The sequence below is a fragment of the Podarcis gaigeae genome, assembly GCF_964106915.1.
Source record: "Podarcis gaigeae genome assembly, chromosome: 3".
Lineage (NCBI taxonomy): Eukaryota > Metazoa > Chordata > Lepidosauria > Squamata > Lacertidae > Podarcis > Podarcis gaigeae.
In genome coordinates, this window is record NC_139680.1 from 56,125,391 (window position 1) to 56,141,126 (window position 15,736).

The 15,736-nt window shown below is 42.9% G+C and overlaps 1 protein-coding gene across 5 annotated transcripts in view; it reads left to right on the top strand.

Annotated features, from left to right (window-relative positions):
- Positions 1 to 15,736, top strand: part of NKAIN2 (sodium/potassium transporting ATPase interacting 2) — a gene marked incomplete at its 3' end in the record, with an annotated part of 479,738 nt that overhangs the window by 252,651 nt on the left and 211,351 nt on the right. For all 5 annotated transcript variants that reach the window (XM_083731510.1, XM_083731508.1, XM_083731512.1 and 2 more), the window contains one exon: positions 10,086 to 10,166. In XM_083731510.1, the coding sequence (XP_083587636.1) occupies positions 10,086 to 10,166 (81 nt within the window). The remainder of the gene's footprint in view (positions 1 to 10,085; positions 10,167 to 15,736) is intronic.

Below are 15,736 nucleotides of genomic sequence, written 5' to 3' on the forward strand. Positions count from 1 at the left end.
CAGACCAGTATTACCCATCAGAACAAAAGCTGGAAATGGGTCATTTTTAAAAAGCGAATCTTTGCCATTGAAGTCAGTGACAGCCAGCCAATCCATTTTTGCTCCAACATTAGCCTTTAATTCTATCAAGATGCTTGAAGAAGTGACCCCTTCCATTTGAATTTTACCCGTTTGATGTTTAAAATATGGGTACATTCAAAACTGCTGTGAAAATTGTAACTTAAATTTTCATATGTATAATGTACATTTTTTCCATACATTATCATTTATACTATTTATTATTATATATTTCATTTATGAAGCAGTTCCTATGAAGCCTCTCATGGTGAGTTCACAGTACAATAAAAACTTATCTAAAACAATTGCATATATAAAAACAATTTGAAATTCAATGCAAATACCCACTGGAATAGAAATGGCCACTTCTTGAAAGAAGAAGGTCTTCAGCGGGCATTGAAAAGAACATAGAGGTATGGTGCCTGTCTGAAATGTTACAGGACAGAATTCCTAAAGATAGATGATGCCACACTGAAAGCTTGATTCTGACATTGTGTGTCATGGACCTCCTGATACGATGGTATCTGCAGGATCTCCTCTCCTGCTGAGCACAGGGATCCGTTGGGTATATTATTAAAGGGATGGGATTCTTAGCAGTTGTAAGTACCAGCACCTGGAGCCTAGCTCACCAAGTTGTAGCTTCCATTAATATTTTTATACAAATTTACTTTTCTCCAGTTCAGCAGGTAGCAATGGACAGGAAAGAAGTTTTCAGCAATTTCCCCTCCCTCTGCAGGAACAGAAAAGTGTGATTGGTTGAAATAGTAGAGCCATGAAACCAGATCCTCAGATACTCAAAAGAGTCAGCATGTGCTAGTCTATGGCCATCAGTGGTCCAGGAATGTTTTCCTTGGCATTTCTTTTTGAAAAATTCATAACCTTTGATTTTCATCATTAATTGTTTGAAATTCATTTCTACAATAATATGCAAATCCAAGTAGTAATCTAGTTATCAGTGGTCTGACTGGTTGAAACAGCGGGCTATTTAAACAGCCAGCATTATTTATTACTACGTCCCTAATGCAGTTTACAGAGTCAATAAAACAATCCATCAATTAAAAGGAGAAACCAAATACCAGTAAAACCACCATAAAATAGATCATTGCAGTAATTTTTCCACCCAGTGCTTCAGGATTTGCATAAGCCTTTACCCATCACCATTTTTCCTATTGCTGTTGAAATCCCCATGAGAACCAGTGATGGGTCTCCATCACTGAGCAATTCCTTTGTTACCAGTAGTCTTGCACACCTGTAAAAGACCCAGACAATTAACTGATAGTATGATGCACAGATGTGGAATGTGCTGTAACATGTATCCTAATGTTGTTGTTTTTTACTTATGCAAAAGTCTCATAGAGTGGAGGTTATCCCAAAATAAGTGAACATAGGTTTTGCAGCCAAACTCATTCTGCAACCTATTGCAGTGTCAAACAAAGCTTCCTTTCCCATTTCAGCACCTTATTCATAAGTTTTTCTTCTGTTATTTGTCTTTGGTTTGTTCTGCCTTCAGTTCTTTTTTCTTATGCATGTAGGTGCTTCAGCAGCATTCTATTGTTCTTCTGTTCAATAGCATCTTCATTTTATGTTGCTATAATAAATTAGTGCATGCAGTTTCACAAAAGTGGTTGAGAAATGCAAAGGGACGTTGTACACCAGTGTTTTGAGCTTGTCGGGGGGAAACCTACTTTGTGCAAAAGAACTGGCAAGGTTATGGATGCTGCCTGTCAAAGGCCATTACTTGGCGCTAAGACCCAGTCAAACACTCCAACTGACTGATGAGTGGGCACCAGGCCATCAAAGCAGATGGACATGAGTGTGCAGAGCCAAAAGACAATGTATGTGCATCAAGTGTAAATGTTGATGGCAGGTTTCCCAGCCAGTGTCTAAGCTTATGCATCTGTAGTTACAGAAATGCCAGGCTTGTTCTGGATTAAATTTTCAAACAATTAAAAGGAATGAGGGCAGGGGAGGAAATGTTTTTTAAAGCCGGCCTGGGTAGAGAAGTGAAAATAGAGAAGGTTTAATGTTGGGGATCTCATCTGCTAAATTCTCTCAGAGACACTTCCGCAGGTTGAGCCACAACCAAAATTACTATTGACTGGATATTATTCAATCAATAGTAAATTGACAGAATAATTGACTGAGCCTAGTCTTAAAATCTTTTTAAGCTTCCTGCTGAGCTGTGTTGATATGCCAAATCCCTAGTATAGAAGCTCATTGGGTCTGATGGCCTCATCTTCATAGCACAGTGAAGATTTTTCTGGTTGGCTTTTGCAGACTGTTGGCTTTAAAGTATTTCTCAATGCAGAGCCCTTTTAATGATAGACATTCACATTTTGCAAAACCACAGGTAGACTTTCTCTCCATTGTCATGGGGAATGGAATGCAGGATTCATTTCAAACATGTTATTTTCAAACGGGTTGGCTTCCTCTCCTATCAGGGTTGCCAGCCCAGGCTTTGAAACTGTTTCTTTAAAAGCAGTGAACCCTAAAAAGTAATATCTAGAAAGAAAACTGCCTAGCCAACTCCTATTGTTTACAGAAATTGTGGTGTTTCAAACATTTTACTTTGGGCTGAGAATGTTAAAACTAGTTTCTCTTTATGAGTGCTATCTTGTTCCTATGGATCTTTTTAAAGCACAGTGGTGCGGCATAAGACTGGCATACTCAATACTTTATATTTGCACAATCTCTTTTTAATGAATAATTAGCTTATATTTCTGTCCTTTGCAGAAATAACGTAAGAGCTGCATTGCTGGCTCATATAGTCCAGCATTGTCTCTCTCAGTTGACAGTCTATGTCCTGGTTTCATTCATTCATCCATGTATCATTTCTATGTGTTCAGCTCTTCAAACTACTTTCTAGTTTCCCAATTCATTATTGCAATAATGCCCACAGTTTGTACCCTCGTTACTTTTATACCCTCTTCCCTTTTCATTCCACTATCTACACTTGCATCATTTCCTCTCAGTGTTGCTCGTACCTTTTATAATCTGTGGCATACCTTTGCTTTTATTTTATAATAACATCACATCTCATACCAAGTGAGTTGCAGGGTCCTAGAAAACACAAGAGAAGACTGAGCTGGTGATGGCAAAAGCAGGAATGTTCAATGAGCTGGTGACTAGGAGGCAAACAGACGGTTCATCAGGCAGTACAACAGCTGGGTGGGAGCCTGTTGACACCTCCTGTCACCTGATCCTTGCTGGGCTGACAGCTATGATCTGCCAAGGTGGCTCAGGGATAACTATCTTCCAGAGCTGCCTGAGTCACTAGTTTGAGACTTCTGGTCCCTTAACAAATAAACAGGAAATGAGAGGGGGGGGGGGAGAGAGAGAGAGAGAGAGAGAGAGAGAGAGAGAGAGAGAGAGATATGAGCCTAAGGAAGGGAACAGCAGCAAGCTGAATCCTGCAAAAGATTCCATGAACACTACAGAGGTTCAAGCAGTCTTTTGTAAATCTTGCTAGTCATATTTTATCTCATCATGCTGAATGCTGGCAAGCCTGCTGAATCCCTGCCTAATTTTCCCAAAGTTCAAGACCCTCTGCAGTCTCTCTAGTCTTGAGACTTCAAAGCTTACTTTCAACCTCTCCTTTCTGAGACAGTTTCTCATTTCATTTGGAAAATGACAGTGTTGGGTTTTCTCAACCACTGTCCGCATGTGTGCATGATGAACTTGATAGTATTGTGGTTACTTCCCCCCCCCCCCCGTTGGTGCTGTAGCTCTTGTATCATTCCCTGCCTTGCGCTCTTGAGCATTTGGCTTGAGAATTCTGTTTATGAGGATCCAACACAGTAGCTGAGCTATAGCGATTAAAACAGTAAAAAGATATGGGACAAAAATATGTCTGGTATTATGTATTATAGCAATCACTTCTCATGCAGTGATACAATACTGCAACCATCATTGCATGTTTTCTTCCAGACTGAAGGGATTTGTAAGTGTTTACTGTACTTCTAAGAAAGCAACTTGTTGGGGTACCTAAAGCACTCCTGTCTAATGTTGCTAACTTTCACTTAAGCATAATGGACCTAGCCTGAGCATTTAAAAAATACAGACACAAAGAGTATTTGATGGAGACATTGTTGATATAATTGCAGTTATCTCATGATAACTTGAGTGTGCAACAAGCTATTATCCATTATGACACAATCAGTCAATGATGGATTGTTGCTTTGTATTAAACAATTTGCCCAAGAACAAGAGCCATACTAGGGGACAATAAGCTTTTTAGAGCTAGGCTATTACCTATTGCATGATGAGTATCACACACTCCAAATATCTTTAATAACCATGGCAGCCTGTGTTTTCTGTTCCATAGTAGAACTCCTATTTTTGCCTTTAGAAATGTTAGTTACTGTTTACACATGTGCTTGGCAATTATTCACATTTCAGCTATCTCACACACAGCCGTTCAGGTGTGTCAGAGATGTTTGAATTCTAGAGCATGGGCCTAAGAATGAATATCCATTGAACTGCTTCATTTTCATCCTCTCCTTCATAAGAACATAACAGTCCTGCTGGATCACACAGAAATAGGATCTTGGCCTTATGCCATAATAATAATAATAATAATAATAATAATAATAATAATAATAATAATTTATTATTTATACCCCGCCCATCTGGCTGAGTTTTCCCCAGCCACTCTGGGCGGCTCCCAATCAGTACAGCATTACATATTAAAAACTTCCCTGAACAGGGCTGCCTTAAGATGTCTTCTGAACGTCAGGTAATTCTTTATCTCTTTGACATCTGATGGGAGGGCGTTCCACAGGGCGGGCGCCGCTACCGAGAAGGCCCTCTGTCTGGTTCCCTGTAGCCTCACTTCTCGCAATGAGGGAACCGCCAGAAGGCCCTCGGCGCTGGATCTCAGAGTCCGGGCTGAACGATGGGGGTGGAGACGCTCCTTCAGGTATACAGGACCGAGGCCGTTTAGGGCTTTAAAGGTCAGCACCAACACTTTGAATCGTGCTCGGAAACGTACTGGGAGCCAATGCAGATCTCTCAGAACCGGTGTTATGTGGTCCCGGCGGCCACTCCCAGTCACCAGTCTCGCTGCCGCATTCTGGATTAATTGCAGTTTCCGGGTCACCTTCAAAGGTAACCCCACGTAGAGCACGTTGCAGTAGTCCAAGCGTGAGATAACTAGAGCATGCACCACTCTGGCGAGACAGTCCGCGGGGAGGTAGGGTCTTAGCCTGCGTACCAGGTGGAGCTGGTAGACAGCTGCCCTGGACACAGAGTTAATCTGCGCCTCCATGGACAGCTGTGAGTCCAAAATGACTCCCAGGCTGCGCACCTGGTCCTTCAGGGGCACAGTTACCCCATTCAGGACCAGGGAATCCTCCACACCTGCCCGCCTCCTGTCCCCCAAAAACAGTACTTCTGTCTTGTCAGGATTCAACCTCAATCTGTTAGCCGCCATCCAACCTCCAACTGCCTCCAGGCACTCACACAGGACCTTCACCGCCTTCACTGGTTCTGATTTAAAGGAGAGGTAGAGCTGGGTGTCATCTGCATACTGATGAACACCCAGTCCAAACCCCCTGATGATCTCTCCCAGCGGCTTCATATAGATATTAAAAAGCATGGGGGAGAAGACAGAACCCTGAGGCACCCCACAAGTGAGAGCCCAGGGGTCTGAACACTCACCCCCCACCACCACTTTCTGGACACGGCCCAGGAGGAAGGAGCGGAACCACTGTATGACAGTGCCCCCAGCTCCCAGCCCCTGTAGACGGTCCAGAAGGATGTTATGGTCGATGGTGTCGAAGGCCGCTGAGAGATCCAGCAGAACTAGGAAACAGCTCTCACCTTTGTCCCTAGCCCGCCGGAGATCATCAACCAGCGCGACCAAGGCAGTTTCAGTCCCATGGTGAGGCCTGAATCCCGATTGGAAGGGATCCAAATGGTCCGTTTCCTCCAGGCGTGCTTGGAGTTGTTCAGCAACCACCCGCTCAATCACCCGCTCAATGGCAGATTTGAGATTGGGCGATAGTTGGCCAAATTGGCCGGGTCTAAAGATGTTTTTTTAAGAAGCGGTTTAATGACCGCCTCTTTCAGCGGGTCTGGGAAGGCTCCCTCACAGAGGGAAGCATTCACCACCCCGCAGAGCCCATCGCCCAGCCCTTCCCGGCTCGCTTTTATCAGCCAGGATGGGCAAGGATCAAGGAGACAGGTGGTCGGTTTCACTCGTCCAAGCAGCCTGTCCACATCCTCGGAGGTAACAGATTGGAATTGATCCCATGTAACAGGACCAGACAGAACTCTAGCACTCTCCCGCCCTGGCCCTGCTCCCTGCTTCTGAATCTGAGCGATTTTATCTGCAAAAAACTTTGCAAAAGCATTGCAGGAGATCTTGGGGTCCCTACCAGGCCCCGGTGGTACAGGTGGTTCTGATAGATTGTGAACCACCTGAAAAAGTCTCCTGCTGCTGTTTTCTGCAGATGCAATGGAGGCGGCGAAGAAGGCCCTCTTCGCCGTCGCCATTGCCACTTGGTAGGCTCGACGTTGAGCTCTAACCCGTGTCTGGTCTGATTTAGAATGAGTTTTCCGCCACCGGCGCTCTAGCCGTCTCAACGATTGTTTCATCACCCTCAGCTCCGGGGAAAACCACGGGGCTGTCCGGGCTCCATGCAATCGGAGAGGGCGCTTCGGAGCCAGACAGTCAATAGCCCTGGTTAACTCCGCATTCCAGCGGGCCACCAGGGAATCAGCTGAAAGGCCATCAACTTGGGATAAAACATCCCCTACCACTCTCTGGAAGCCAATTGGATCCATTAAGTGGCGGGGGCGGACCATCCGAATCGGTCCCACCTCCCTGCGGAGGGGAAGGGTTGCGGAGAAGTCCAGTTGCACCAGGAAGTGATCTGACCATGGCACTTCTTTTGTTTCGCTTTTAGTTAATGTCAGATCACCAACATCCGTAGAGGTAAACACCAAGTCTAAGGCGTGTCCGTGGCTATGAGTTGGGCCAGACTTATTCAGGGACAGCCCCATGGAGGCCATGCTTTCCACGAAGTCCCGAGCGGCCCCTTGTAAGGTCGTGTCGGCATGGATGTTAAAATCCCCCAGGACAACCAAGCTAGGTGTCTCCAGGAACATATCCGCCACGACCTGAAGCAGCTCGGGCAGGGAATCCTTGGTGCAGCGGGGAGGTCAGTACACCAGTAGGAATCCTGTACTGCCCCTATTGCCCAACTTCCAGAACATGCACTCAGAAAACTGGGTCTTCCCAATAGGACGCCTGGTGCAGACTAATGACTTCCTAAAAATCACTGCAACCCCCCCTCCCCGCCCACATGACCTGGGTTGCTGTGCGTAAGAGAAACCTGGTGGGCAAGCAGCGGCAAGGACAGGCCCATCTGCTTCATCCAACCAGGTCTCTGTCACACATGCCAGATCAAATCCTCCATCCACAATCAGGTCGTGGATGGCAGTGGTTTTATTAATCATTGACCTGACATTGCACAGCAACACTTTCAGGTCATGTGGGTTTCCCTTGCTGATTACTGTATCCTTTCGGTCAGGACCAGACCTGGAGGCAGGGATAGTCCTCAAACAACGACTAAACCTGCCTCCTCGGTAATGAACATGGTCTGGTCTTAGCATAACTCCTCCTCCTGCCCGTGATCACTGAGATCGGGTGTCCCAATACATCTCCCCCTGTGGAACCTGCCCCACCCAATCTATTGGCTGAGGCCCACTCCCAGGCAGCCATGACCCTTCCCCTTAAAAGGCAAAATACAAACTATATAATAATTTAACAGAATAATAATAATAATAAAACAAAACAGAACAAAACAAAACAAAACAAAGCAAGAAGCAATAGCCCTGACTAAATGCTTATCCCACCCCAAGCAAAAATAAAATAATGAAATAATATAATATTATAAAAAACAACAACCACCATTTAAAGTGCTGCAAATTAAAAGCGATTAAAACATTTAAAACCATTGTGTCCATTGCTGCCGGTAGCTGCTCAGGCCTCTAAACTGTAGTGGTAGTGCAGGCCCCGCCCCCTAGGCCGGATGGAGTTGGCAGGAGAGGGAGCGGTCTTCCCACACTCACGCAAGCAGCAGCAGCAGCAGCCGTGTCCCGGAGGCCTCTCTCAGGCCTCTTATGCTGTGGCAGTGAGCGCAGGCCCCGCCCCCTAGGCCGGATGGAGTTGGCAGGAGAGGGAGCGGTCTTCCCACACTCACGCAAGCAGCAGCAACAGCAGCCATGCCATTTTCCTCTGTGAAGCTATAGCTAATAAAATGTTACAGTCATCATACCTTCTGGGTTGGTGACCCTGCTTCAACTATGCTCTTCTGGTTACAGCAATATGTGCAATTGATGAAAATGCAATGCTTTTGTGTAACATGGGGCCACCATGTTCTGCCATGATGGGAATGGGTTTTGGAATCAGGCATTTTCCCCTATTTTCTCCGATGTCTCTACACTGAGGAGATTTGAAGCTTTTGCTTTGGTTTTTGATTAGCTACACTTTAATAACAGTTTGAGGTCTGGACATAATTCTAATCTTAACTGTGCTTTGTTGAACAAGCCTGCTACATGTTTTGAAGTTGGCTTGTTTCAACAAACCATAGTTAAGATTAATCACAATTTGTTTGGTTCAAACAAAATAGCAAACTATGGTGAATCAAAAACTGTGACCAAAGTGGAACGAAATGATTTTCATTGAATTGTAGAACAAGAACTACTATTCTTATCAAAACACAATGGGTTGGGGTCAGACTTGCCTGAGATCCAATGGAAACTTCCACTGCAGGAAGAGGGAGGTTATCTTTACAAATACCAACTTTCTCCTATAGCCCCTACAGCTTCAACCCCCCCCCCCCCTCAGTTGTTCCAATTTTGGAGACTTCTGGAGCATCATTTTAGTGGTGAGGAGGTACAGGCAGAATGCAAAATAACTTTCCCCTTCCTCCACAATGAAGCTGCTATGCTGGTCTGAATTCTGTTATTCCGCCCGCCCACACACCCACACACAAACACACTTTTATGCAAAGATTGCATTTGAAATATAACATATGGTACACTCAACAATTTATTATTATGAAAAAGGATGTCAAAATGTGGAAGGTGGTCAAAAACAAAAGCACTGTAATGACCACAGAAATATGAGCTATCAAACTAATAAAAAGAATTTAATGATGACAGTGTGTAAAATTAAACTTAAATGGAATATAATAGCATTGAATAACTAAAACACAGCTACAGTGTTTAACATGGATAGAACAACAAAGAACATTTACTAAATAACAAAATGAGGATGCATAGCCTTATGGCTGTGTTTATAGTAGCTTGGAAAACAATTTTCCACATAAGTGATATAATGGGCCTGTATAATCAATTTAATTATTGTGAAAATGAGGCACATTAGCATAAAGCCCCCCCCCCCTTAATTTAGTCTTGTAGAAATATCAGAGGTTGTTTTGGAATTTTTGTTTGTTTGTTTGTTTTGGCAAAGGCTCTAGCAAAGAAATAAAAAGGGGTGCATAGAAGGTTGGTCCATGAATGCAGATGCAATGGAGAGAAGAAGGAGGGTTACAAGGAGTAACAGAAAGCTGTGCTAAATATGGAAGTCCTGCCCCTGTCCTCCTTACACTATTAGAAACTCTCCATTGACCTAGTTTCTGAATTTCTACACCTGTATCAGGCAGTTTTAGAATTTCAAATCTTCGTCTGCAGCTACGGCACTTAGAAATATAGAACTTCTTTGTCATAAATACTGAGATCCTTAGCTTTATATTACACTAACGTCTTGCCACAAGCTGCAGTTCTATGTAACATGGCATAGTAATACCCCTACAAGTTTTCTAAAACCAGCAGCTATAACTAGTTTGTTCCAAGTGGAATGGAAATATTTTCTTTTATGAATGAAACTCCACATAGCTTTAATGCATCGACAATACTAGGGTGTTGTTGTCATTTGAGATTTGTAGTTTAAGCTTAATTTAAACACCGCTGATTTTGGGATTCATGATGCATTATTCCTTTTTTCCTTTTTTTTACAGTACGCTGTCTGGTTAGTCCTCTGGGTTACATGGAATGTATTTGTTATCTGCTTCTACTTGGAGGCTGGGGACCTATCAAAGGTAATTTGCCATCTGATATATCTAAGCCAACTGATGTTAACACCACCCGAATTCTGAGGATGTTGCTTTGTATCTATTTAAACTCCTTCCATTTTTTTTAAATGAAGAAATCACCTTGGGAACAATGAATAAGTTGCATGCCTTTTGCTGTGCATGTCCTAAATTGTTGCAGAAATCATGTAGGTCTACAAGCTACCTATGTGATTTTGTGCAATTTAGGGTGTGTGTGTGTGTGACTTCAGATGTGAGAAATTTCATAGATCTCATACTTTCATTTAATGAGAACTTCATATCTGTAGTTATCAAAGCTGATAGTTAAGCAAAGGATAAATACATTTGTATTATGTAGCTTACTGCTTTCTGGTTCCTTTATAGAGTTGTGAACCTAATGTGAAAACATAAAATAGTTTTGCGAGAACTGAGGCACGATAGTGAGCCAAAGCATTGGAGTGTTACGTTCTCTACTCCTTGACCCCTTGTTAAGATTATTGTGATGGGTTGATTAGTCTGTGATATAAAGGACATTTAAAGGAGCGAAAGTTTTGGTTGTATCTTATATTGTATGTGATGTCAGAGGACTTCCTTTCACAAATGTAGAAGACACCTGTGGCTGAGCAAGAAGTACTGTTTCCCTTTGGTGCTCTTCTGCCTTGAGTTTTATTAGAGAACATTAAGTATATATTCTACTGCATCTCAATTTACTTGATGCTCCATCATTTCCATGCTGGCTTGTGTAGTCTGAAGCCATAGCTTCTTTCTCTCCAAACAAGCCACTAGCAAAAGTTAAGGTTTGTTCTTAGCTACAGAAAACAATGGGATCTACCGTAAATCTGGATGCTGGTGGCTTACTGCATTTTGTTACCATTATCACAAAAGTAATGTAAAGTTAGTGCATATGTTTCTTTCCTGGGAGTAGAGACACCTGAGGACATTGATCTTTGCAAATTCCAGTATAAACCAACCTGATCCACATGTCCTGGACTAATTTCAAGATTGGTTTAACAACCAAACCCTCTTCCCAAGGAACTCTGGGAATTGTCGCTCTGCGAGGGGATAGGTGTCTCCTGACAACCCTCAATGCCCTTAGCAAACTACAGTTCCCAAGATTCTTTGGAGGAAGCTACAGCTGTTTAAAATGGTTTGATATTGCCATAAATGTAAAGTGCAGATGGGGCCTAGGTTGTTGAGTTCAATAGCTTCTCCTTTGTCACATATCTTTACATATTTCTGAAACTCCCTGGTAACAGCTGTATCACTGGATGCTGACCTATTCCTGATGTCCTCAATCACCAATCCATCACAGGCCTGCAGAGATTAGAATGTTAATATAAAATGTCAGTACAGTATAAGATGGTGATAGAAATAATCTAAAAATGTAGGAAATGATTTGACCTAGCTGTAAACCAGCAACCATCTTGGCTATGAAACTCTAGTGTGCACATTGCAGAAAATATTCAGGCTAGTAATGAGGTAAACTGTGAATTTCATCTAGAAGAGCATCTGTTAGATTGTCTCATAGATATCTCATTGAATTCTTTGCATTACTTGAATTTGCAGCTGAGAATAAATATGACATCAAATGTGTAATGGCACTCCTGAGCATTTCCTCCTGCTGGGAAAGGAAGATTGAATCTTTAAAAAAGAAAGATATTGCACTGAATTAGCTCTAAATAGAGAATAAAAAGTAACCTTTAGGGAAGCATAGGGCTAAGCATTATCTTACACGAGGGACATGGCTGAGGTTGTAAACCATGAGAGATAATCTTGCACAAGATGGTTTTAGGAATTGCTAAGTAAAAATTACAGTCTAATAATTGCCCAGCTGGGTATACTTTGTTGTATATGGGTATGATTTATGGCTCTCTGCCACATAAAATATTTGTGGGGGTGGGAAGAGGTAGGTTTTGAGGCTTACTTCTCTTGCCTATGTTTTCTGTCATTACTCAGTAATATCAAGATGCCAACAACACATTTCAAGCTACTGGCATATCTTCTGTGGAGAAGTTTACTAATGGCTGCTTCCTTCGCCCCCCTTCCCCTTGTCACAGAGGTCATGTCATTTTTTACAGCTGCTCTTTATTGAAGTGAAAAGAGCCCTGATAACGATAATGGGCTATTCAGAACGATGAGATTACCACCTCCTCATAAGATTGAAGCAGTTAAAGAACTGCCAGTGAGGAGCCTAGCAGAGCTGTTCACATCACATTATAGCCTGGGACAGATACATAGTTTGAAGTTTGGCAGTGGACTCAGAACACTTCATGTCATTGTGTCACTGTTAATGTCTTACCTATGACAGCATGGCTTTCACAGCCTGTCAAAATTATTATGATCATGTAGCCTGGTGACAAAGAGAAGGACAAAAGATATGTTTTAGAAAGCCGCTCTATACACATAAAATTTGCTGTCAGGAATTCGTATCACCCAGAGCATATCCTGTTACACAAGTACTGTTAAGTCACTAGTCACCATGTTGCCACCACCTCAGTCATATATCTGCCTTACTTAGTAGAAACAGACTAATTTACTATTTTTTATGTTATTTTTTAAGACAGAATTTATTTCTAATTCACAAACTGGATTCAATGGAGGTGCATCTGGTGCACTTATTTCAAAGAACTACAAAGCAACACTGGGTGTTTGCATCACATTTTCATTTTCCTCTTATTACCTTTAAAGAAGGTAACTTGAAAGTATTGGCATGGAAAGAATTTGCAATGTTATACTGAACGCAGGATTAACTGAAAATATTTCTTTATTTCTACTTGCGGAGTCAAACTTGCCATGGCATCAAGCGTAACTTGGCATTAAGAAAGATACATCTAGTGACACTCCAAAATCTTCTAAATCTGGAGACAACACAGTACTATACAGGTCCACCCCAAAGCAAGTCCCACAAAGTTCAGTGAGGCAGTAATTGATGACATAGTGGGGTGGTAGTACTTACCACACCTCAGATTTGTCATGTTGTTGCTGCTTTCCAGGAGATGGAGGGGCAAGCCAGTGATGGCAAGGCCAGCATCCTGCAAGCACACTGGCAAAAGCACCAGATTGGATCTGCCCATACAGACTTTACTGCCACCCCCTACCTCTTACTTAGCAGCAACATGACTGATGGTTGGTCAAATGAGTGCCCTACTACACCATCCACTGTTCCTCCAGGGCCAGTGTTGACTGTTAATATGGCACAACCATTTGTCCCACTGCCCTCCTACTTCCAGTCCTCCCCTGTAAGCCCATTTCTTCTATTATGCATCAGTGTGAACTGCAACATTCAGTATTAACTGAGCTGAAGTTTCTCAGAAAAGGCTTTGCTGAGAATTTTCTCTTCCTTCTCAACACTGACTATTGTAGAAAATATCCACCATCCTCTTTGATGATATTCAGCTTAATGCCCTACTACTTTCATCCCCATCGAATGGGACAGACTACTTTTGTTCAGCCTTCCTTTAAAGCCTGACTCTTTGGGAAGACTTTTGTGGCTAGTTGATTAAATATATTTAGTTTCCAATGGTTTGTTTTTAGTCCTGTTTTGATTTATGAGTTTCAGCTGCACTGTAGTTTTGATAATTTTTTACTATGGTATTATTTTTCTGTGTTTTTGTTGGTTTTGTTTTTTTGTAATATTTCTAAATTACTTAGACAAAGAAAACTCAAAGTGGTATTCAACAGTAAAAACACATGTTGTAACAATTTAAAACTAAGAAACTAAAAACTAAGAAACAGATAATAGTGCAGAAGTTTCTAGTTCAATTGGTCAGAGAAAGCCCAAGCAACCAGATGGGATTTTACTACATAAATTCTGCACCAGCTGCAGCTTCCAGACCATTCTCATGGTAGCCCTGTATAGAGTTCAGCAATTCAAATAGAACATCAGCAATGAATTAATTTTATTGTTTAAATGTTTTGATATCAGTTCCTTGATGTCAGCGCCCTACACATGTAGGTTTTACCTTTTCACACATGTTCAACTCATGGACATCAAGGGGGCTATTGGGATGGGGCTACCTAGATCTGACCAGCTCATATGTTGATTTTAACATGTGAGCTAGCTTCTGAAAAGGACTTTATTCCTAGACTGCTTTAAAGACTGCTTTCAACACCAGGTGATTTTGAGCTCAGCCTAGAAAGAAACTGGTGGCCAGTGAAGGCGACTTAATGCATACATAATATGCTCTGGTTTGCAAACACCATCCTCCCTCCCACTCCAGATAGCAGTCATGCAAACACAGGCTGAACTAGGTGAAGCTTCCTAACTAGCTTCAAAGGTATAGTTTGGATTTAAAGATATTAGCTTCTTTCAACGATATTTTACATTGCCTTAATTTTATGGTACATATTTATCTCTCACTGTCCCTGTGCTAAAGATATGTAGGCAGAACGATTGTCTGAAGCACTAGTAGCAAGTCACTGAGGATAAACTGTCGCACATTAAAATAAACAATTACTCCAAAGAGACAAATAATTGGAGATACTAAATATCAAGCCACGGATTATAGTAGCAGAGAATGCTTACATTTGTTGAAAAGGGAGTTATAAACGGAGACATTCCCTTTGCTTGTTTCCCCTTTCTAAATCTTTTTGAATGGGTTTGGGGAGAGCTGTGCTTTCTACTTGAGATAGTATTGAAACTGAACATGGGAAACCCAACCAACTATGAACATATTAGATGGTAGTGGGCAAACTGCATTGCGACCTGATAGCCGGATAAAGAAGACACATGGGGTGGGTTGAACTAGGACTGCTTTATTTAAGATTAAAACCCATTAAAAAAAACCCTGCTGAGGGAAACACTATTGGTGCAGGAGCAAGCATGAATCTGAAATAAATTGCAGCCTTTAGGGCAACCAAAAGTCCTGCCTGCAGGACCTGGATGCACAGCTGTCTAGCCTACCTCCCATTCCCAAGACCCACCATGAAGGTGAGTAGGAAGGCCTATGCTCTTCCACCCCACACACCCTGAGGACCCATAGCTTTGGTTCAATGAAGCGGTTTAGCCTCAAGGGCAGCCCCAGAGCCCAGAGAGTAAGCCTCAGGATGAGTCCCTCACCCAAAAAGGTGCATAAAGGGGGTCACTACTCCCCTTCCCTCACCTGAACCACCAGAGGTAATGGGATTAAAGAGCAGTTTAACCTAATTAACAACATAGGAGTCCTTCTAGTGCCCACCACCCAGTCAGTAGGGCAGGGATTTTCAACCAGTGTGCTGTGGCACCCTGGGGTGTCTTGAACGATGGACAGGAGTGCTGTGGGCAACGCTGGCCTCTGTCCCTCTTTCTTTCCCTCCTTCCTCTGATGCCCTCTCATGTCTCTGCCTCCCAAAGACTTGCACACATGTTTATTGCGGTAGCCCTGGCTATAAGCTCCCCAGGCGAACGGTGCCTCTGGGAAACACCTCTCTTTGGGGCAGAGGGGGCAGCTCAGAGACCTGAGGGGGGCAGTGGCTGCCTAGAGGACTCCCAAGTAGAGGGGAGAGAAGAGGAGTTGAGTGAACACTCCACAAGGGAGGCTGTTCAAAAAGGGGTAAGGGGCTGCCAGTTCTGCAGGCAAGGGGTGACATAACTGGGCTCC